This window comes from Monodelphis domestica, chromosome 4, assembly GCF_027887165.1.
Source record: "Monodelphis domestica isolate mMonDom1 chromosome 4, mMonDom1.pri, whole genome shotgun sequence".
NCBI classification, from domain to species: Eukaryota; Metazoa; Chordata; class Mammalia; order Didelphimorphia; family Didelphidae; genus Monodelphis; species Monodelphis domestica.
Genome location: NC_077230.1, coordinates 275302114 through 275327114, shown reverse-complemented (window position 1 = coordinate 275327114; position 25001 = coordinate 275302114). Strand labels below are relative to the sequence as shown.

At 40.8% G+C, this 25001-nt stretch overlaps 1 protein-coding gene across 2 annotated transcripts in view; it reads right to left on the bottom strand.

Moving 5' to 3' along the window:
- DCPS (decapping enzyme, scavenger) overlaps positions 1 to 20327 on the bottom strand; it is a 47322-nt gene extending 26995 nt beyond the window's left edge. For both annotated transcript variants that reach the window (XM_001372330.5, XM_007495102.2), the window contains exons 1-2: positions 20092 to 20327; positions 16351 to 16525 (exon numbers count right to left, since the gene is read on the bottom strand). In XM_001372330.5, coding sequence (XP_001372367.1) covers positions 16351 to 16525; positions 20092 to 20292 — 376 coding nt within the window. In that variant the 5' untranslated portion in view covers positions 20293 to 20327. The remainder of the gene's footprint in view (positions 1 to 16350; positions 16526 to 20091) is intronic.
- Positions 20328 to 25001: the final 4674 nt, after the last annotated feature.

Below are 25001 nucleotides of genomic sequence, written 5' to 3'. Positions count from 1 at the left end.
CAAAATAGATTGTTTAAAAAACAAGTTCTTGGACTCTAGGTTAAGAAACCCTATCCCAGGGCCTTTCTCTTGCTAGCCAACACTCTCTATCCTCCTCCGCTTAAGGTAAAAGGTAAGAGATGGGCCATTTGGAGGTAAGGGGTAAGCCAGCAGTGGCTGTTTTAGCTTCCACATTCAGGCAAGGGGATTGTTAACAGCTGGGGGGGCAGGAGCCCAAGAATTACAGAGTAAATTCTCCACCCTCTCAGGGAAACTGCAGAAGTACCTCCAAAGAGAGGATCAATTGGGCCAAAGGGTGTGGTTCACTTGCTGGATGTCTCAACAACATATCCCCAAACCACTAATTACCTGGTACCACTACAGATTAAAACTGCTTTTTGAGGCAGAGGCCTGGTTTAAGCATGGTCTTAGGTCTGCCAGGATTCATTTCTAGGACCCTGGTTCCTCCACCTCTCCTTCCAATCTTTTGAAGGCTATGGCTGGGAGTAGGGACTCAGCCTTTTTTTCTCCTTATTCACCAGCCACAGTAGGCTAAATGACAAAATGCCAGAGAGCTGAATGGTTTTCCAGGTTCAGAATCAAATCCTGCTCTCTTAAGAAGAACAGCACCCCCACCCAGGGCCTAACCAGAGGAGGACCAAAAAGTGGCTTCCATCTATATTCTCATTGCTGGCTTCAGGGGGGAGGGAGAGAAGGAAACTATGAGACTTTGATGATGGGAAATGTTATATTGTAGGATGTCTATATAGTTATTTGTGTCACTCAGCAAAATATGAGGATCAGGACAGTGACTCCTGGTGGGTGTATGGAAATAGTCACACGTCTGAATTCTGGTTCAGGGCAATAAATTCCGAAAAAAAAAATCTATTCTAAAAGAGAGGGAGCAGGCCATACCAGAACAGGAAGTACCATATATGACGTCCTGGGCTATAAAAAAGTAATCCTTCCCCCCAAGTGCATATCTCAAGTCATTTCCTTGTATCCTGTTGAGAAAAATACAGACTCCAAGTCTCAACACAAAGCTGATGGGGAAATATTGTGCCACATACTATCTCCTATTTGTGTCTGGGGGTGAGGCTGGGGTTGGGGATGGACTAATAAGGAGAAAGGGGAGAATGGGAAAAGGTGCAGGGTGGTCCTCTCCAAAAGGGGTCTGGCAGCCACTGAAACCTAAAGCTGGACCCACACAAAGGCTTTCAGGAGACTAACCACCGATGTGGGAGGAGGCAAAAGGACCAGGCTACCACAGCCTGGAATTTAAAGACAGAGCCAAATGAAGAAATGGAATAAGCTGCCGCTGTGGGCAATCTGGGTCCAGCCCAAGCCTGGCTCTCAGGTCCTCTGAGTAAGCAGAACTTTTTTGCTGACAAGTGCCCTGAAGCTGCCCACCAAGACTTGGGTCTTGGCCCCACTAAGGGTTTCCATCTCAGAAGGAGAATTTGCTAGTTAATTTTTTGCTGGCTGTGGGAACAACACAATTTGGTGTCCTGAAGCAATGACATTTTTCAGTAGACTCAAAGAAGCCAGACCTCCACAGAAGATAGACCTTTAAAAGAAACTGGAAAGAGGATCCTGAACACACTAAGAGAGTGTTATAGGTCTGGAGGTGGGGAGGAGTGAGCAGGTCTAGAAAGAAGAGGGAGGGGAAGTAAAAAAAGAGGGATCAGGTAACTGGTAAACAGCTGGTACAGATCCTGAGTTTTCTTTAATGCCTTGAACAAAGGTTTCCTTTTAGACATAGTCATCTTTTTTTATTAACTGTCCTTGGACTCTGCTACAAGAACACTTACATGAAGGCCCAAGGGAGGCAGGACACTTCAAAAGTCCCATACTGGCCTGTAGTGGAGAGTAACCCATGATAGGATGCCTGTCACTCAATCTGCTCTATCTCCTGCTTCCCTTACCTCCTTCTAAATCTTCGAGAAAACTTTAATATCTTGGTATGGGGAGCTTTGAAGTACACAAAAAGAGGAAGAAAAGAACTTGATGCCTTCAAGGATTCTGGAAGAGGGACAGCTAGGTGGCTTAGTAAACAGAGAGTCAGGCCAGAGACAGGAGGTTCTGGGTTCAAACTTCAGACACTTCCTAGCTATGTATCTGGGCAAGTTACTTAACCCTAGTTGTCTAGTCCTTACTGCTCTTCTTCCTTGGAACTAAATTAGTATGGATTCTAAGAGAGAAGGGTTTTAAAAAAAATTGGGAGGGGAGGCTTGAGGCACTAAGAGATGTTAAAATAAGTCCCTGCCCTAACTCTCTGGGCCTCCTTCCTCCTGACTCATCTCTAAAGCCCTGCTTCAAATACTGAGTGGACATCAAACCTCTGTTCACACAGAAAAGAGAACCAACACTCTTCTATGGACTATAGACACATTCCTCCTGCCCCTTTGTGCACGATGCTTCCCTACCTTACCCCATACCTTCATCCAAACCTTAACCCCAAAACCTGGCTCACATTCTACCTTCTGCTAGAAATCTCCCCTGCCTGCTCTGGCTCAGTGCTCATTTTCCATACCACTCATCTGACATGTGAGAACATGTCTCCTTTGTTCCGTAGGTTGCTGTGGCCAAAGAATCTATCCCCATGACTGGCCAACTGCTGATTGAGCTTCTGTCTACTTAGCTATATGGGTCTCAAAAAGCAAAACCAATCCATTGCTTCGACTGAACTTTAAAGCATGGCAGAACCTGCCTAGGCTTGTGCGTTGCCTGCAAGAACCCAGGGCCACCTCCATGCCATAATGGAGTACTCAGACTCTGTGCAGGCTTTTGTGAGCAGGCTTGATACATTAAAACAAGATTGGATAAAGGAAAATGAAAATAAAAGGTGTCATCCAAAAAACATATGAGTGAGAAAGAAGATAGGTTGGTCCTATGGCAATAACAAGAGAGAACATTTGATGGAAGGGTTGTACACCTACTGGCAGATTCTTGATAAAGGAGGAAAAGCAAGAGTGGTTGGTATATTAAGTGACTCCTGTGGTGAGCTTATAGTAAAAACTCAAACAAGAGTCATGGATGGGAAGGAATCAATGGACTGGGATCAGAATTACTGGAGGGAATGCTCAAAATGAGATCACAGAGATCTTCCTACCTGCCTGACTGTCCTCAGACTCCTTTGCTGGCTCTTTATCCACACTATGTCCCCTAAATGCAGCTGTATCCCAAGGCTCTGTTCTGGACCTCCTTCTGTTCTCCCCCCATACTTTCTCACTTTGTGGCATTAGCTCTCTTGAGTCTCCATGTGTGTACCCTTGTGGCTGAGTCCAAGGACAGCTAATCCAAAAGATGACAGTGTCCAAAAAGAAAAGCGCAGATAACCCACAGATCCAGCCCTAGTGTCTCTCCTGAATTCCATTCTTACAATCACCAATTGTCTGAAGGATATTTCAAAATGGCTACCCCATAGACATCTCAAGTACGTTTATAAAACAGAACTCATTCCCCTCAGACCCACTCATTTTCTGGACTTCCTTATTGTCCAAGGCACCATCATGTTCCTAGTGTCCCAAGTTCACAACCCCTTACTCATTGTCCCTCATTTCATATATCCATTCTGCTGCCAAATTTTGCCATTTCTTGCAGTGATCTCCTTTTCATTATTCCCACATAGTTCAGGTCTTAATTAGCTCTTGCCAAGACTAACAATATAACAGTCTCCTTACTGGCCTTCCTGCCTCCAGTCTTTCCCTACTCTAATTCATCCTTTATACCACTGCCAAGCATATCGGACTATCACTTTCTTTTTCAGTAAAAGCCAATGGTCTCCTATTGACTCTAGGATCTAAAGGAAGGGCTTAGCATTTAAAGTCCTTGACAACTTAGCCCCAATATATTTTTCCAGCTTCTTTATCCATCATTCCCCTTCCCACATTCTATGGACTAGCCAAATCAGCCTCTTTGCTCTTGCATGCTTCCCCCTCCCACATTCACCCCTCAGCCCCCCATGCTCCCACAGCCCTTCATGCCTAGAATACACCCTCTCACTATCTCTGCCTTGCAGAATCACTTCTATCTGTTATATCTCAGTTCTAGTGCTTGTAGTCGCACCTGACTCTTTGTGGTCCCATGGCCCTTCTGTCCTCCACAGTCTCCTGAGGTGTGTCCGAGTCTGTTTGTTGCTTCCACGAAACTAGCTACACTCTAGCACTACCTTCTGCATAAAGCCTTTCCTAATCTACCATGGCTAGTGCTTCTTCTTCCTTTGTACTGATTTTGTCTTTGTTCTCTCTAAATGGTCTCTCTCTCAAGAGGATTCAAGTTGGGACCATTTCGTTCTTTGTACTTATGTTCCCAGAGTCTAGCACAGTGCTAGGCACATAGCAGGAACTTAATAAATGCCTACTGATAGACTAATCTGATACCTTAGATAGCCGATTAATTTTCCATATGGGTATGTCTTATTCCCCCACCTAGCATCTAAGTAAATTCCTTGAGGCCTGTAACAGTGTGATTTAGCACTTACACACAGAAGATGTTTGATAACTTTTTGTTGACTGACTAATGTGCTCCATATGACTGCTAGTCACACACATGTGGGGAAATTAAAGGAGATCCTGAAATACTCCAAGAAATGTAGGTCAACTTTGCTGAAAGCAATACTTAAAGAGTTTTCATGTCCCAAGGACTCTGGCTCCTCAAAACATAAATTTCCTAACTGGGCCTGAGCTGCAAGAGCTGACCTCTCTTGGGATCAGTCTGGCCTTCTCCCTCCAGCACTGTATGGAAAAGACATCTGGGAGGCCCTCCACTAACTCTCTTTTAAATGCCAACTGATCTCTCTCTAAAGATGGAGTCTATGGCTTCAAGAAAAGAAAATATAAGGATCTAGAACTAGGGAGCGCTTTAGAAATCAAGTCCAATCTCCTTGTTTTACCAATAAGGAAATAAGCCTGAAAAAAATGAGTAATTTGCTCACAATCCCATAAGTAGTAGGGGCCAGATCCAACCTAGGTCTCAGGCTGCTTTTTCCATCCCGCAGTTATAAAACCCAGGGATAGTCATTCAGGGGGTCCATAAGCATTTATTGAGCAACTCCTATGTGTCAGACACTGTGCTGAGATCCAAAAAGGCAAAAGGTTTGGGACAAACTTTCCTGTCGTGTCTCAGCAACATTCTGTTCTGGTCTTTCCCAGGCCATAATGAGGTTTTGCTCCAATTTAAAGCTTTTTCAAAGCTACGTTACCCTCCACCAAATGAGAATGAGAGAAGCCGCAGCGCTAGCTACACAGCCTTTGGATTCACAAACTGGCACTGCTGGGAAGGACCTCAAAGATCACCAAGTCTGGCCCTCTGGTTTTATAGAAGCAGCAGCTAAGGTTGAGAGGTAGGAAGTGACCAGTCAAGGTCACAGAGTCTCTCTAGAAGAAATCTAGCCACAACCATCCCCAGCTGTGCATCCCCAGTTGGCATCCTTTTAACAACTGTCATTTCTCTAATGACACTCTCCTCTGGCTCAGCTGCAAAAAGAGCTGAAGAGGAACCAGGAGAAGATGGGATATTGCCAAAGTCCCGTGCTGGCCTGTGATAGAGCAGAGCCTGGAGTGCCTGGTACCCAGCCCTCCTCTTCAGCTCCTAGAGAAATGATCCACATTGTACCAATTCTGTACAGGGCCAAAGTCACCCTCGAAGTTCTGTGTAACCACAGCAACTGGGCCAACCACCCTCCTTAATGCTCTCAGTTACATTTCCCCAGAGAGAAAAAGAAAGGTCCTAATGCAGATAACCATTTAAAACAGAAAGAGGAAAGGAAGCCCAGCATAAAAGAAGTAAAACTCAAAATCCAAGAAGAAAAAGTCTGAACTAAAAACTTTCACTTCGACAGACTTCAGGATAGCAAAGGGTACTTTTGCCCTGCAGTGCCTTCTCTGTATATTCCTTCTGGGCCCTACCACATTCTCTGAGGCTCTAGTTTCCTCCATGTAAAATCAGGGAGGACAAAGAATAATGTTGGTGTAAACCAACATTTTCGGGGTATGGGCCCGATAGCTTATTTAGCTGACCTTACTAGAATGTGGTGTAAAGGAAACACATATAATTTTGAGTTCTTAGATGTAGGTTCAATTCCTATTGTTCTAGAAATAAGAGGATTTAAACCTCTATGATTTATCCTATCAAGATAATTCTTTTGTCAGATATATTATATTTGTGAAGGAATACTTGATAATGCAATGGGAATAGAAATAAATAGTAGACATAATGCTAGGGTAATTGGTAGAAAATTTTTTCATGCTAAATATATTAATTGATCATATCGAAAACATGGATATGATGCTCGAACCCATAAGAAGGCTGTTGTTAATAGTATTGTTTTAATTATGAAATCAATGGTATTAGCATATGGGAGGTTATGGTTTAATGGTGGGCCTAAAAAAAGGATAGTTGTTATAGCATTTATTGCAATAATATTTGCATATTCTGTTGGAAGAATATGGCAAAAGGTCCTGCAGCATATTCAACATTAAATCCTGATACTAATTCTGATTCTCCTTCTGTTAGGTCGAAAGGAGATCAATGTTTCAGCTAATGTAGAAATATATCATATTATGGTTAGAGGTCATGCAGCCATGATCAATCATATATTTTCTTGAGTAACTATTAGGTTTTTTAAGTTGAATGATCCATTGATGAGTATAATGGAAAGTAAAATAATGGCTAATGTAACTTCATATGAGATTGTTTGGGCTACTGCTCATAGGGCTCCAATTAGGGCATATTTAGAATTTGATGCTCATCCTGATCATAAAATTGAATAAACTGATAGTCCTGATAGGGCCATGATAAATAAGAGTCCTAATTTTAAGTCAATAAGGGTATGAGGTATAGGTAGTGGTGTTCAGATGGTTAGGGCTAGGGTTAGGGCTAAAATTGGTGTAATAATAAATATTGAGATTGATGATGTTAGAGGTCGTAATGGTTCTTTTGTGAATAACTTAACAGCTTCTGCAAATGGTTGTAAAATGCCATATGGTCCAATGACATTTGGTACTTTTCAAAATTGTATATAGCCTAAAACTATAGGGTGTAAACCAACTGGCCTGGGGCTAAAGTCCCAAAGCTTCTTGGAAGCATATTAGGGCATGGCTCCCAAGAATTGGTTCCTCTTTTTCCTGACCCCCCTTCACCCTCATATTCTAGCCTCCTCCTACCCAACCAGAGATTCCATTCCCTTTTTTGTATCCTAGAAAACAATTGGCCTTTTCAGAAAGTAAACCTGGCTTCTAAGTCAACACCCCCTCCCTCTCTCAGCACTATCTCCCTCCACAGGTATGATGTCACAAGGATCTCAGATGAATGGGCTCCAATGATGGGAGACTCATGAGTGTCTGAGCAGTAGGATTAGATAAAGCCAGAGGATGAACAAGATTGGCTGCTCAACGGAAATGTTCTAATACCAGCACCTACTTTGGTTGGTTGGAGAGAGCACTAAGATTAGGTGCTAGTCACCAAATCATGAAGGTTTCTACCAAAACCCCACCACAAGTATAACACTGCTGTACGGAATCAGGAAGCCCAGGACTTTAGACTTTGCTCTGCCATTAACTTCTTATACATCCTTGGATGACTCATTTAACCTGGATGTTACCTGTAAAATCAGAGAACTGGGAGAGATGATCTTTAAAGACCTCTGAGCTCCAAAGGTTTGGGAATAATCCTGCCAAAGTGTATAAGGGAGAAGTTGAGGGTAAAAATTCAGCAGTAGGAAACTTGGAAAGAATTACATGAGATAATGAAGACTGAAATAAGAAGGACCAAGAGAACATTAAATACAGCTACAGATTTAATAATGGAAGAATCACTTATAAATGTTCACTCCAGAAAAGGAACTGAGACGTGGAAATGTGAGAATATAATCTACGTATTTTGCCAGATGATGCCTTCTGTGGTGAGGGGAGGGGAGGGAAAGGCTGAATAAATATACTGATTAAATAAAAAAAGAAAAAAAAACAAAATGAAGCAGCAGATCTAGGAGCTAGAAATGCCCTGCAGATAGGTAGAAACTTGGGAAAGGAAGGGATCTCATGAGATAAGAGAAGAACCTCGAAGATGGAGGAATTTCTGAATTGACCCAGGAGTTTTGTGACTCCAACATGCAGCACAATGCCCTGACACAAGATAGATGTTTAATAAAAGCTTGTTAATTTGAGTGATAAAACGAGAAGGCAGCTAAGAATGCTGACTCTTAGGGCATGTGTCATGTGGTGAAACCTACAGACCCCTTCTTAGATTTTAAATACATAAAATAAAATACATAGGATGACAAAGAACACCAATTTTATACTGAAATATAATTATCAAAATATTGATTGAAAAAACCACCACCAACAAAAACCCATTCCACTATCTTATCCTAAGGTAGAAGAGTATTAAGGGCTCAGCAATTGGGGTTAAATGACTTGCCCAAGATCACTCAGTTAGGGAGTGTATGAGGCCAGATTTGATCCCATACCCTACCACCTCCAGGCCTGGCACTCTCTCCACTGTGCTACCTAGCTGCCCCTCAAGATAGTTTTTAAAAGACAACAAATGCATGGGGCCCAGGATAAGAGCCCCCACCATGGAAGAGCATGTTTGGTATGTTGTGTCTGGAAGGGCAGGAGCAGGCAGGGAGACAGAAGATGGTGCTCTGACCTTGGGCCTGGCTCAGTGGAGAGCCTTGGCCATTCTGGCCCTGGGCAGGCTGTGCATTACCCACAGTGCCACGCTAATACCGCCACCTTGTGGCTGCTGTCCAATTGGCTCAGAATTGAATCAGGATTTATTCCGCATCTATTAAACACCTTTTCTGGCCTCTCTCAGGGGATGCAAGACCCAGGCACTGCCCTAAAGAACCTGATCAAAGGTCTTATCCCACCTACTCATCTATAAAGTAAGGAGACTGGAGACAACTTCCACATCCCCCTGAAGCTGTTAAATGTCCATGACTGGCCCTAGCTCAGTGCTGTGGGTGAGCACCTGAATGACAAACAGTCTCTTCCTTTTCATGGCTAGGCTCTGAATGGTCATCTCAAATATATACTTTATAAGGAAGGAGAGGAACCTCCAGAGCTTGTCCCTAACCTCTGTCTCCTATAGAATCCATACCAGGAGAAGCAACTGAAATTGTTTTCTGAGTAGCATTCATATTGAAGTTCTAATTAGTAGTTATTTCGAAGAGGGCAGAAGGAGATTCAGAAGGGGAAGTACTGGTACTATTGTGTGAAATTTAATGTAGACTTAAAAAAATAAGATACTTTTGATTTTATATTCAATCCTCTTTTCAGTTCTTACTTATTTTTGGAAAGTTCATGTTTGTCAAAAGAATGTTAAAAAATTTTTTAAAGTTTTGTGTGGCTGATGCTACCCTAACAATAAGTAGACATATGTATTAAATAATCTAAATTAGAAATGCTTGAATTTTTGTTCATTATCAGGAGTATTTTAAAGCCTGATTCCAGGTACGAGATTCTAAGATATGGTACTTCTCATCAGTATTACATCATATACTGGAAGCTATGCATCCCTTCAGTAAAAACTTTCCACCCCCCAAAATGACACAGATTGGGAATCTCCAAATCTAACCTGGCTCAGACTACATAAGGAACAATGAGAGGAATTGATAGTGTTTAGCCTAGAAAAAGATAACATTTGTACAATACAGTGGAATTGTCTATCAGCTCTGGGAGTGGGGAGGGAAAGAAAATGAATCATGGAAACATGAAAAAATATTTGAAAATAAAAATAAAAACAAAACAAAGAGAGAAGGCTTAGGAGACATGTGACAGTAATCTACAAAAGAGGAATCATGCTCAAAAAGGCAGAACTAGAATCAATGGGTGGACCTGGTTACATATGAGGAAGAGACCTAACAATTTGAACTCATTACTAATAACAGCACTGAGCACTTACTTGCCCCATCCCCACCCTCAACCTCCACCTCTGGAAAAAAAAAAAACACTTCAGTTGCTCACACTTTTTCATCAGAGAGAAGCAGGATCCAGGACACTCACTTTTCCCCACCTGACTTGTGCTTATGCTAAAGATGTCAAATTTGTAGCAGATGCCTAAGCCCTAATAGCTTCAAGGTGTCGGTCTTTTTAGTGGAAGTCGTTGCTGTTACGGGGCCAAAAGAGTCAACTGTGATTCAATGAACAGAGCTGAGGAAGTCTCAAAGTAACAGAGACAATGAGACTTTAGGAAAAGTGAATGCCTTGAAGAACAAAAATAAAAATATGAGTTCAGGATGTTGCTAATGAAATAAATGAAGAGGTTTGGAACATTATTATCACCGCCACTGACCTTGCACAGACATTGCTAAGGAAGGCTTTGAGAAGATTAGCAAAGGATTAAATCTGGTGGAGAGGAGTGATGCTGGTACTGCCACTATCATTACTGAGATGAAAGGAGCAGTCTAGAGCCGTCACAACCCCCTGAAGAAATCACTCAGATGGCTATAATTTCTGCAAATGGACATGGTATAAACAGGCAACATAATATTTCATGAAATGAAAAAGGTTGTGTGAAAGTGAATCATTATAGGGAAGGATGGAAAAATAATGAATGAAAAAGCAGTAATGATTAAAAGCATGAAGTTTAACACATGTCCTCTCCATATTTTATTAATGAAGTCAAAGATCAGAAATATGAAGTAAAATAAAATAAATAAAAAAGTTCAATCTCACATCCCAGGTCTTGAAATTTCATTTGGTCACCATAAGTCCTTGGTCATAATTGCTGAAGAGATCAAAAGAGAAGCACTTGATCCAATCATTTTAAACAGGCTAAAATTTAGGTCACCTGTTGTGATAGTAAACGTTTTTGGATGACAACAGGAAAAAAAAGTCAGCTTAATTAAGGAGGTTGGCTACTTCTAGTGGCAGTACGTTTGGAAATGAAATACTGACTCTGAACTTTGAAGATATTCATGACTCTAAGAAGATGGGAAGGTTTTTATGACAAAGAATGATGCCATGCTTTTGAAGTGTGAGGGTAAAAAAATCCCCAAATTAAAAGTGGATATAAGAAATCATTGAATTAATAATATGGAAATGTCTTGATCAATGACACATGTAAAACCCAGTGGAGTTGGAGGGGGTTGGGAGGAAGGGAAAGAACATGAATCATGTAACCACGGAAAAATATTCTAAATTAATTAATTAAATAAAAATTTTCAAATAAAAAAAGAAATTCATGAACAATTAGAGACTACTACTAGTGACTATGAAAAAGTAAAGTTTAATGAACAAATGGTAAATTTTATGATAAAACAGATGTAATAAAGCTAAGTAAAACAAGTGATGTAGTAGTGAATGAAAAGAAAATTTGAGTTACTAATACATTAACTGTCATACGTGCCACTGATGAAGGCAGAGTTCTAGGAGGTGGCAGTCGCTGGCTTTTAGTACATTCCAGGCTAAGAATCATTGACTCAAAAAACACAAAAGAAAACGCTGGAATGAAAATAAAAGATTCTGAAAATCATGACAGTGCCCATTGCTAAGAATGCAGTTATTGAATGATCATTTGTAGTTGATAAACATTTATACAAAACTTCTCAGTGCCAGACATCTTGGCAAAATGCCCGAGTTTTGGGAGTTCTGAGGTATAATAAGGCTAAAACTCTTCAAATGTCCACATTAAGTCTGGCACCAATACAGGAAACTTTGGGATTAGGAGACCACCAGGCTGCCTAAGGAGGGGTGAACTGGCCCAGGTTGGAAATAGAATGGGTCAAAGCTCCCATGTTAATCAACAGAGGGGACTGGTCTAGGAGAGAAAGGGAGATCTAGCCTCAAAAAAAAAAATCCTCTGAGATCAGTTATGTTGCTATGATTGGAGATTATGTGAATAAGGTTCGAAAGGGAGTAAGTGTCCCAGCTAAAGTGGTAAGAGTTGGATAGCCTCAGGGCAGCTAAGTAGCACATTGGAGCCTGGAGTTGGGAGGATCTAGATTCAAATTTGACCTCACACATGTCACAGCTGTGTGACCCTGGGCAAGTCACTTAACCCTGATTGCCTAGCTATTACCATATTACCACTCTTCTGCCTTGGAAATGATACTTAATATCAATTCTAAGACAGAAGGTAAAGGGAGGGAGGGAGGGAAGGAAGGAAGGAAGGAAGGAAGGAAGGAAGGAAGGAAGGAAGGAAGGAAGGAAGGAAGGAAGGAAGGAAGGAAGGAAGGAAGGAAGGAAGGAAGGAAGGAAGGAAGGAAGGAAGGAAGGAAGGAAGGAAGGAAGGAAGGAAGGAAGGAAGGAAGGAAGGAAGGAAGGAAGGAAGGAAGGAAGGAAGGAAGGAAGGAAGGAAGGAAGGAAGGAAGGAAGGAAGGAAGGAAGGAAGGAAGGAAGGAAGGAAGGAAGGAAGGAAGGAAGGAAGGAAGGAAGGAAGGAAGGAAGGAAGGAAGGAAGGAAGGAAGGAAGGAAGGAAGGAAGGAAGGAAGGAAGGAAGGAAGGAAGGAAGGAAGGAAGGAAGGAAGGAAGGAAGGAAGGAAGGAAGGAAGGAAGGACCGACCATATAGCCTCTCTGTTAACTAAAACAGAAGTTGAAGTCACTGAAATTCCTAAAGAAGAAGAGAAGGAATCTGATGGGTGAGGCATGGGAGGTAGCATGTCCTAATTTTCTGGAATAGTGTTTCATCATTAGGAACTATGATGCAAGACACAAGGCGGTATTCTTCTCTAACTATAGGGAGGTCATTTGGAAAGAATAAATGAAATAGAGGTTGAGGCTAAGAAAATTATTATAAAACCAACAATTACTAGCTTTAGGTGATGATATACATAATATTTTGCTGCTATCATTAACAAATCCTATAGGCAATTTATTTTGAATTTGTGAGTTAAGCAACAAAAACATGTGTACGTGAAAACAAACGAGAATGATATGAGTTACCCAAGAGGGGTAGTAGGGAGGGAGTAGGTTTTACCTCAGCAGAAGCCTTCAAGGAAAACAGATAACCAACCATTGGATGGAGATGATGTAGGACAGTGATGTCGAGCCTTTTAGAGACCAAGTGCCCAAACTGCACCCTCATACCACATGTGAGCCCCCACAGCACTTTACCCCAGACAGGGAAGGGAGGAAATGCTCCCATTAGGCTACTGGGCAGAAGAGTGGGTCATGTGAGGAATGTCCTCAGGTGGACATGGAGAGGGGGAAGGGAGGAAGCACTCCCACTGGGCTGCTGGGCAGAGGGGCAGGTCATATGATAAATATTCTCTGACATGTGTGGAAAGGGGAAAGGGAGCACCTATACCCTAGGTTCACCAACACGGATGTAGGGTTTTCCTATTCAAGTACAGGTTGGAATGAATAACTTTCAGATTATCTTCCAACTCAAGATTCTGTGATTTTGTAGAGAGCCAGGACATTGTGGAGGCCCCACAGAAGGCAATCAGGCTTATGATATAAATGGACCATTACTCTTATAGTCTGGGAACGAGGGGTTGGATGGGGAAGGAAGAAGCCATTCCAAAGCTTTTTCCAAATTCCTTTGGCTCTCCACTGTACTATTCTCGACATTTAGAGGAAAAGACTTAGCTGCTTCTTTCACTCAGAAGAAGCCATCCAAAGTTAGTCACATCAGCTCTTCTCTTCTGTTTAACAAAACCTCTCAGCATTATCACTTGTCTTATTCCCTCTGACGACAGAAGAAGTAGTCCTCACCCTTCCCCTCCTCATTCAGGCCAGTCTTTCTGTCCTTTCCCTGTAATATCATTCCATCCCCGCCCCTCAAGGCCATGCTGTGGCAGAATAGTCTTTCTATACTGTCCAATCTTATTCTCTCCCATAGTATAAAATACCATGTAGGTAACTCTCCAATCTGTATCTTCAGACTGGGCCTCTTTTCTAAGCTCAAGATCCAAATTTCTAACTACCTACACAGTTTTTAGTTAGAAATCTCTCTGTCACTTCAAATTCATATGTCCCAAAGCAAGTTATATCTGCTTTTCTGTCTGATTTTAGTATTTCTATCAGTAGCACCACCATTCATCAGTCTTTTGTGTTGGAAATCTTGGTGTTTGTCATTCAATTCAATAAACATTTATTATCTGTGATTCTCTTCTTTCCTTTGCCTATTATGGCTTTTTGGGTTGTTGTTAAGCAATAACCTTCCATCTTAGAATCAATTCTCTATGTTGGTTCTAAGGCAGAAAGGGTAGGCAATGGGGGTTAAATGACTCGACCAGGGTCACACAGCTAGGAAGTGGGAGGCCTGATTGGAACTCAGGATCTCTCATCTCTGGGCCTGGCTCTTAATCCACTGAGCCACCTAGCTGCCTCCTATTATATGTAATTCGTTACCAAATCCCATTGAATCTAACTTTCTGGTATCTTTCACCTATCCCTCATTTATTCCCAATGCTACCACCTAGTACAGGGCTTTATTTTAATTTACCTAGATTACTGTAATAATCTCCTACCAGATCTTATTACTTTCATTTTCTTCTCTTCCCTTACAATATGTCTATTTTTCTACCAGATTGTAATCTTTTTATTGAATCTGGTCATGTTACTCTTCTCAAAAATCTTGGGGACAGCTGGGATAGAGAGCCAGTCCTAGGGACAGGAGGTCCTAGGTTCAAATCTGGCCTCAAACACTTCCCAGCTGTTTAACCCTGTCCAAGTCACTTGACCCCCATTGCCTAGCTCTTACTGCTCTTCTGCCTTGGAACCAATACATAGTATTGATTCTAAGGTGGAAGGTAAGGGTTTAAAAAAAAAAAAACTTCCCTGGCCCCCAATTGCCAAGCAAGTCAACCTCTGACTCCTTTCACCTATTATTCAAGGCCACCTTCAGTCTGGCATCACACTTTATTAATCTTATTTCACATTTTCTTCTATAGATCCTATGCCCCTCCAAACTAGGCTCTGAACTCTGATAAAAATCTGATTTTTTTTTTCCTCTGTATCTTTCCTTGTGTCTGGAATGGCCTCCTAAGCTTCCTCATTCACTGAATTCACACCTATGCTTCAGAATTAAGTAACTACATTGAAGTTCTACCCAATTCCCTCCAAACTCCAACCTGGTCCCTTCAGAACTTATGGATAATTTTGTTTTATTCCTCTGATGGGCTTAGGAGGTAATATAGTGTACTACCAAGATGTGTATTTCTGTTTTGTGCCTCAATAGAATCGATAAGGGCAAGGATTATGTCTTAGTCTTAAACAATGTTCTTTCAGTGCCTAAAACAGTGCTTTGAATAAAGCAAAAATGATTTAGAAGGAAAAGGAAGAGCCCAGAATCATCCACTAGAGACTATAGGAAATGAAGTAATTAGCCCTTGAAAAATGAAGAGCAGGAAAAATGGTAATGCTTGTTACAAAATATCAAAGATACAATTGTGGGGATGGAGGTGACTTATAGGCATGATAAAAATGATAAGGCAGTGAAGCTAGGTGGCTCAGTAGGTAGAGAGAGAGGCCTAGAGATGGTAGGTCCTGGCTCAAATCTGGCCATAAACATTTCCTAACTGTGTGACCCTGGGCAAGTCACTTAACCTCAATTGCCTAGCCCTTACTGCTCTTCCACCTTGGAATGATACTCAGTATCAGACAGAAGGTAAGAGTCTTAAAAATAAAAAAAAAGTGAAAAAGAGAATGATCTTTAAATGACAATTCCATAATTTTGTGGGTGGGATGTTTGTGGTAGCAGAAAATTATCCAAACAGAATTTAAAATATGGCCAAAAAAGCCTTTTTTTGGGTGGTGCCATTGTTCACAGCTCATCACAGTGGCTTTTGTTGTGATTATTTCCCACCCTTGTAAATTAATGGGTACATTTAACAAAATGACAACTTCTAAGGAAGTAAATCCAGAGTGGCCAATTATTTAAGATTTCTTAGACAGAATAATTGAGATTTATTCAAATAAGAGACCAAAGTGTTTGTTATGTTCTTTGTTTCCTAAGTATTTGTTGCCATCAAGGATATGAAGACATTTTCAAAGAAGCAGGAGAAAACCTTTCTTGATGAAGAGACCAATAGTGAATCAATCAAAAAGACAGTTGCAAGATTTCATAAAAGTAAATCGGTGCTTTAATGCTAAGTGTAAGCAAAAGTAAAGCCAAAGCAAGAAATAAAACTACAGAGTACATTGCAAAAAGTGCATTGCATTTACTGATGTGTGATTATAAAAGGAAATAGAATGAAATATAACTATTGAAAGAAAATTGGTAAGCTTTAATCTCACAACACAGAGATGGATGAAAGGATGGAGATTCTTCACATTTTAAAATCTATTACTGGCACACAAAATCTATTCTATTCTCTAGCCCCGGATTCCTTCCCCAGTTACCATGCACACAGAACCCTAGAAATCTGCCTGTATAGCCTCCCATCATCACTGTCTTCCCATCCTATCCCCCATGCTCACCACTCAGTGGCCTTGGTGGGAACAGGTTATAGGTGCTGTAGATGTCATTAGAGAACTGCAATTGGAGTTCTGGGCTCCCCAGCAGGAGCTGAGCCACTTGATCCACTTGGAAGGGAGTCTTCTCTAGGATAACAACTGCATCATCCCCATCTCCATCCCCAGAGGTCTCATTCACCTGTGGGGAGAGGAAGCATCAGAGAAGCTCAGAATAATCACTAAGGCCCAGAGACAGCAGAGGAGAATACCCTGTGAATTTTAAAACTATTCCACCCTAATCAGACTGTACTTTAGAAGATCTGATTTAGCTATTTCCTGATCAGTAACAATGGGGATACTTGGAATAACAGAATCAGGTTATGGAAACTCTTACATCCCCCCCCCCCCTCCTTAGTTTAACAAGATTAGAAAGGTCTGCACCAAACTGAAAGATTTAATTATCTGAGGAGATGGCCTTCAACAGACATGTGCAGAAACAGCAGACAGACCCCTGGGCTGTCCTAAGTCAAGCTAAGCTATCATTAGTAAAAATGAGATGCAGGAAAGTGATGTAAAACCGTCTATATAGGGCACATCACTTCCTCTCTCTTCCTCTTTCCCTGGAGAGGCGACTCTAGCTGGCAGCGTGCTAGGCATTCCTACATCTTGGAGTGGTGGCAGTTATTTTGTCCGGGTTTGGCAGTGAGTTTGCCTTGGAGCTGATTCAGGTTCGAGCATCTTAGCTTAGCCCTTCTTTTTGGAGTTCAAGCTAACTTCTTCCTCCTTCACACTCCAAAACCTTATCACTTTTCTCTTCCTGCCTTGGTACTAGCTAGGTGAGGGGAGAAAACCTATTCCTTTCCCTTCTTCCTTCTCCTTAATCTCCTCCACTATGAATTAAATCACCATAAAATTTCCAGCTGACTTGGGTATTTCATTTAGGATTTTATAAATAAAATCCTTGGCGACCAAATAATTATTACATTCAGTCTCAACCATAACTTTTAACCTTTACAACCCCAGAGCCTGTCTGACTTTACTCTATCCTGGTCCTTGTGGGAAACCAGAAGCTAGGACTGCCCTATCACCTTAACCTGGCCCCTTTCTTCCATAAAGAAGTTAAACCTGCCCAAGCAAGTCAGTATTGAATCTAGAATCAGAATTTTAGTTTCCCCACTCTTAGATTAAAGAGTACTTTGGTGACCATCATCAGTAAGAGCTTTGGACTAGAGACATGAGAAATCAAGAGAACTTAGTCAGAAGGAGATATAGATGCCTAGTGCTAGCAACCTCAAAATCGAGCCATAGGTGAAAGATCCTGATATCTCAAAGTCTGGGAAAGTTAGGGATGTCTCATGGCCCTGATATTTGGACTAAGTGGTACCCTCTTTGCTATTACTAATCTATTATCATTTCTCAAAGAATATCTTCTTGCTGAGCTCCTTGAGATTAGTGATTGTTTCCATTTTTTGTCTTAGATCTTTTAGCACCTGACACATAGTCAATGTTTTATAATTGCTCAGTAATTGTTCTCAGTTCCTTTTTGTGTATGGCCCCGTTATATTTATTAACACGATTACTCATTTTTATTTATAATTTTATTAATAATAAAAGTCAGCAAGGAGGCACAGTAGATAGAATTCTGCATCTGGAGGCAGAGAAAAGTGAGCCTAAATCCTGCCTCAGACACTTAATAATAGTATGACGTTGGACTATTCACTTAATCTCAGTTTCCTAACCTATAAGGGGATAAAAATAGCAGCTACCTTCCAGGCTATTGTGAGGATCAAAGGAGATAATATTTGCAAAACACTTTCACAAAACTTAAAATTTCAAATAAGGGGATGCCCTTTGATTGGAGAATGGTTGAACAAATTGTGGTATCTGTTGGTGATGGAATACTATTGTGCTCAAAGAAATAATAAACTGGAGGAATTCCATCTGAACTATAATGACCTCTAGGAATTGATGCAGAGTGAAAGGAGCAGAACCAGGAGAACATTGTACACAGAGACTGATACTCTGTGGTACAATTGAATGTAATGGACTTCTCTACTAGCAGCCATGCAATGACCCATGACAATTCTGAGGAATTTATGAGAAAGAACACTATTCACATCCAGAGGAAGAACTGTGGGAGCAGAAACACAGAAGAAAAACAACTGCTTGATCACATGGATTGATGGGGATATGTTTGGGGATGTAGACTCTAAAGGATCAACCTAGTGCAAATATTAATAATATGGAAATAGGCCTTGACCAATGACACATTTAAACCCAGTGGAATTGCTCATGGGCTGGAGGTGGGGGGGTGTAAGGGAGGGAAAGAACATGAATCATGTAACTGTGGACAAATATTTTAAATTAATTAAATAAAAATTTTCAATTAAAAAAACTTAAATTTCAAAAGAAATTTGAGCTACTACTATTATTAAAAACATTTGTCCTGGGGACAAGGTGGCTCAGCCAGACTTAAGGTAGAGAGGATCTGGATTCAAATCTGGCCTCAGACACTTCCTAGCTGTGTGAATCTGGGCAATCATTTAACCACAACTACCTAACCTATACCACTCTTCTGCCTTGGAACCAATACTTAGTATGGTTCTATGACAGAAGGTAAGGGTTTTTAAAATAAAAATAAAGACCCTTCTCTTGTCTCCCTGATTAAAACTGTGCCCTTGAAGGCGGCATTATATCTCCTACATTCTTTGGATTTCTTCTTTGTTGTTGTTCAGTCATTTCAATCATGTCCAACTCTTCCTGATCCCATTTGGGTTTTTCTTTTCTTTCCTTTTTTTTTTCAAATATAGGGGATTAGTTTGCTATTTCCTTCTCCAGCTCATTTTACAGATGAAGAAACTGAGGCAAACAGGATTGAGTCATTTGTCCAAGGTCACAAAGCTGTATCTGAGCCTAGATTTGAACTTGGGTCTTCCTGATTCCAGGCATTCTATATATTTCACCACCTAGCTGTTAGCGGTCAGTAATGATAATTCATTTTATAATATACATCACTAAGGGGCTTTAAAGTCTTTAAAGTGAATTTCTCAAGGCAACCTTGTAAGATAGGTAAAATAAGGATTATCGCCATTTTACAGGCAAATTCAACAATATTTCAATAAACATTAAACACCTTTATGCCTCGCATCATTCTAAGAACTGGGGATATAAAAAGCAGCAACGGACCTCTGCCCTGAAGGAGCTTAAATAGAAACTGAGTCTCAGGCTGTAACTTAGAGCCAAGCTAGGTGGTGTGGTGAATTAGGGAAGCTGGGTCTAGTCTGAAAAAGATGACTTCGAATCTAACCTTAGCCATTTACTTAGTTGGGTGGTCTCGGTTAAGTCACTCAACTCGTTTGCCTCAGTGTTCTCATCTGTAAAGTATAATGGGTCTGGCAAACAGCAGGTGCTACGTAGATGCTAGCTGTAACTATTTGCTGGTATTATTATTATGGCCCTGGGTCATGAAGCAAATTAAAGTGTCAGGGCCACAACCAAGTACTTCCCCCGAGATCTAAATCTGAGTAAATATCAGAACAAGAATAAGTCTTGCACAGGGCTCTAAGTTCAATGCAGAGTCAATGCCGTCACTCTCCCTCTTCTAAACCCTAGTTGGTACATCCCGTATTCCTTATTCAGTGATTGGTACACTCCCCGAAGCCTAAGGCGGGGAGGGGTGAGGTGTGGAGAAATAATGAACCACCCAAGTAAGGCTTGGTACAGTCCCGTCCTCCTCACTCCCCCAAGGAGCGGAATGAATGGTACCTTCCCATGAAGGAAAATTATTTTATCCCGCGAAGATTCTTTGAGCACTTTCTGCAATCGGAAGCCGGAAAAAGGGAAACTGGTGGAGGCAGCGGTTCCATTCCCTACGGCTGCTTTGTCGCCTCTGGGCCCAGGAGTCTGGGTTGACTCCGATTCCTCCTCGCGTTTCCTCTTGCCGGATTGAACTAATGGGTCGGCCATGCTAGCTCCTTTTGTGATGTGCGCATGCGCAGGAAGACCAGAGCCTCTGGTCCTGTCTTTTCGCAGTTTTCTTGGGAAGTCCGGGAAAGAGATCTTGGACTACAATTCCCATCATGCCGCGGGTCTCAAAGCCTCGGTCTCCGAACCTGCGTATCCATATTACTAGTACAAGCTGTACGAATGTGATGGGTATTAGGGAGGGTTGTGGGATGAGTTTAGGAATTGATGCTCCAAATCGTTTCTTAAATACTTTCTACGAGTAAGGCTCTGTGGGACACAAATAGGAAAAAATTAGAAATGGTCCTTACTACCAAAGAGTTTACATTCTACTAGGACTCCACAGCAAGTCTACAGTTAAGTAAATGCCAGGTGCTTTGCAGAGAGAGCAAGAGCTACCAGACATCTCATTTCCCTCATTCTGGACTTCTGTGACTTCTTCACCATTTCCCCAACAAACTCATCACTGGGAAATATCTTGCGACATCAAATCAGACTTGGTACTCACACCTCATCGGTACCCTCTGCCCCTTTCTTTGCTGGGGGTGGGGCGCAAAACCCTAAACTCCATTTAAAAAAAGAGAATAAACTTCCCCACCGCCGTCCCCAGCTTTCTTTTATGTGTTGTATTGTCCCATTAGATTGCAAGCCCCTTGAGAGCAGAGACTGTTTTTTTCTTATTTATATCCTCAATACTTAGCACAGTGTTCAGTAAAGTCTGACCAGAGAGATAGCATCTGAGCTGAACTTTGGAGGCAGCTAGATGGTACAGTGGATATGATCCACGCTTGACCTAGAGTGAAAAAAATTGAATTCAAATACTGTTCCTCTCTGGCTATGTGACATAAGGCAAGTCACCACCTCTTTCAGTCTCAGTTTTCTCATTTGTAAAAGGTACAGTGAATAAAATGCTGGCTCTGGAGTCAGGAGGAACTGAATTCAAATCAGACTGCAGACACTAGCTGTGTGACTCTGCCTCAATTATTCCATCTGTAAAATGAGCTGGAAAAGGAAATGGCAAACCACTCCAGTATCTTTGCCAAGAAAACCCAAGAGTTGAATTCAACTGAACAACAAAAAAGAGAATAATAACATTTATCTCCAGGGAATATTGTGAGTATAAAAAGGCATAATATTTTCAAATCTTAAATAATTCTATATTGAAGGTAAAAAAAATGCATTCCAGTAAGAGAGGGAATGATGAATTCCAGCCATGGCTGGAATATTCTGTGTGTGTAAAGGGAAGTAATATGAACTAGATCTCTAAAGATGGAATCTGATCTTGGAGTGTTTTAAATACCAAGCTAGGATGTTGAGATTTTAGCCAGAGGCAATAGGAATCCATTGAAGATTTTTAACTGGTGCCTCAGGATAATTATTAAATTGGAAGAAGGGAGAGTTGGGGGAAAAAAAGAGAGATGGCATGTGGAGTTTTCAGTGCTTTCAGGAGAAGAGTCTAGAGTCCAGAAGAGGAATTGGGTCTGAGCATATTGTTAGAATCATTTCCTATAATCTTTAACTCCTCATTATCACTCACCCTCCCATATCTAAGTTGTTGCCAAGGCCTCCCAATTTCACCTCTATAACATCTCTTAAATATACCCCCTTCTCTCTCTGACACTACCACCACCACTCTAGAGCAGACCCTTATCACCTCACACCTAGACCAATACAATCACCTGCTGGTGGGTCCCCAGGACCCTGAGCCTCCCTCTAACCTCTGAATTCCTAAAGCACAGGTCTGATCTTGTCACACACACACACACACACACACACACAACCACCTAGTAAATAAATTCTGTTGTCTCCCCATTACCTAGGGATCAAATACAAATTCCTGTTTGGCTTGCAAAGCCCTTTATGACATAGCCCTCTCACATTTTGTGCCCTAGTCTTTCCTCCATGTGTTCTTTGATCCAGTGATACTGGCTTCCTTGCTGGGTATATTTTGTTATTATAACTTTGATATAATTTGACTCCATCTCTTAGCTCTGGGTACATCTTCTGACTGTCCCCCATGCCTGGAATGCTCTCCTTCACTTCTCCAAATGACTTCTTTTAAGTAAGTCCCAACTAAAATCTCATCTTCTAAAGGAAGACTTTCCCAACACCTCTTAATTCTGTAACCTTCCTTTTCTTAATTATTTTCCATCTTATATGTAGCTTCATTATGGGAGAAATATCTGTTCTATGAGTTCATGTGGTGAGTAATTGCTGCCAGATATGTATTTATTTCTTATAGACAAAATTAGGTTGGAATGACAGATAAATAATTCATTTACGTATTGCAATCCTATACATTCCTCTTAGGCTATAAAAGTTGAAGAGAAGATAAATCCATAATCCTACACTTCCTTTAGCTCATAAAAAATGAATAAATTTAAACTGAGTCATAATCTCATCTCATAAGGAAACAAACTTCATCAAACAAACTCTATAGGTAAACTAAGTCAAGTTACAGGTTGAACTACATTTAGAGAGTTCACAAATAGTTTGGTTGAGAAGGAAGGTTTACATGTCACCAGAGTTGAGAACAGTTGAGAGTCTTGCTCTACATTTTTGTCTAATGAATGCTTAAAGGCTCTTAAGTAAATTTTTATATCGCAAGGGACAGGTTTTGGTCAGGTGAGGTTAATAGTAACCAAAAAGATGTAGAAGGAATAAAAGAAAGTAAATTTGATAGCAACTTGTTTTTACATAGTTTACTTGTCTCCCCCATTAGACTATAAACTCCTAGAGTGTAGACACTGTCTTTTGTGTACCCAGCACTTAGTACCAGTGCCTAGCATATAGTGGGCCTTTAATAAGTGTTTATTAATTGATAGATTGACTAGAAGTATTTGAACCTACAGGAGCTGAAGAGGTCGACAACAGACTATTGAGAAGCAGAACTTTGTTGGGGACACCTATATTTAGGGGGCAGGACAAAGATGATGATCCAGCAAAGACATTTTTGGCTCAATTAATTCTTCCTGCAGTTTAAGACCAGCCTGAGTTGCAGTCAAATGGATCCCAAATCTCATAGGTACTTAGACAATCAGAAATAAAAGAGACCTTAGAGACCACCATGATGAACATCCCCATCTTACAGAGAAGGAAACAGAGGCCCAGAATTAGAAGAGCATAACCTAGTACTCCTAATTCCCAATCTAGGACTATTTTAGCCAGGATGTTCATGTTTTGCTCTCCATCTTCAGACAAGACAAATCCCCACTTTGGTAATGCCCAGAGAGTATATGCTTCATTCTCTATCTTGAGTCTATCACCTCTCTATCAGGATTCCTGGGTAGTACTCAACAGAAATCATGATTTATTGCTGCATTTATCCAAGTTCTTAAGTCCTTCCAAAGCTGCTTGTATTTACAATGTTGTTGCTGCATAAATTATTCCCATGGTTCTGCTCAGTTTACTCTGTAACAGTTAATACAGGTCTCCTTAATTTCTCTGAAGTTGTCCCTTCCATCATTATTTAGGAGAGGAGGCTGAAGGAGGTGGTCTCCAAGGCTTGAATTAACATTATGGTGATGAAATTAAAAGTGATCTGTTTATCCTGGGAGAGGCATCTTGTTCGATGAAGTTGAAACCAGGAAGAGCTGCAAATGAAGGAGAGTAGAATGACCTTTCCCCCCCCCCCCATATTTATTGTTACTGTAATGGCTTCTTTCACTTAATTGCTTTATGTCACAAGACCGTTCATCTTTATTTTACATTTTAACTTAATATACTTGGTTAAATGATTCTCTCCCTCCCCTCTTTTCTCCCTACCTCCAGAGCTGACAAGCAATTCCACTGGGTTATACATGTATTATCACTTGATACCTATTTCCATATTATTCATTTTTGTAATAGAGTAAGCTTTTAAAACCAAACCCCAAATTTCATACCTATATAAACAAGTGATAAATCATATAATTTCTTCTGGATTTCTACTCCCAAAGTTCTTTTTCTAGATGTGGATAGTGTTCTTTCTCATAAATCCCTGCTGGATCATTGCATTGCTATTAGTAGCAAAGTCTATTTCATTTGATTGTCCCACAATGTTTCACTTTCTGGGTACAATGTTCTCCTGGATCTATTAATTTCATTCCGCATCAGTTCATATAGGTCTTCCTGGTTCTTATAGAAATCAAGCAGTTCATCATTCCTTATAGCACAATGGTATTCCATCAATGTCATATACCACGGTTTGTTCAGCCATTTCCCAATTGAGGGACACCCCCTCGTTTTCCATTTTTTAGCCCCCACAAATAGTACAGCTATAAATATTTTTGTACAAAAAGAAGACAATTCATCTTGATTAAGGTGTTTGAAATTATGTAAAAGTTATTCTTAAGATCCTGCAAGCTTCCACCTTATGTGACCTGAGAATTCCTTGAAGAACAGGCAGGTTTTTGAAGAGGGAGAACTAGAGATCAAATCATTAACATTTTCTGGATTATGGAAAAAGTGAAGGAGTTTCAGGAAAATATCTGCTTCTGCTTCATTGACCACACTAAAGCCTTTGACTGTGTGGATCACAACAAAATGTGGCAAGGCCTCAGAGTTGGGAGTACCAGATCATCTTACTTGTCTCCTGAGGAACCTGTATGCCAGTCAAAAAGCAACAATTAGAACCAAACATAGAACAACTGATTAGTTTAAGATTGGCCAAGGCTGAATATTGTTACCTTATTTATTTAACTTATATACTGAGTACATCATGCAAAATGCCA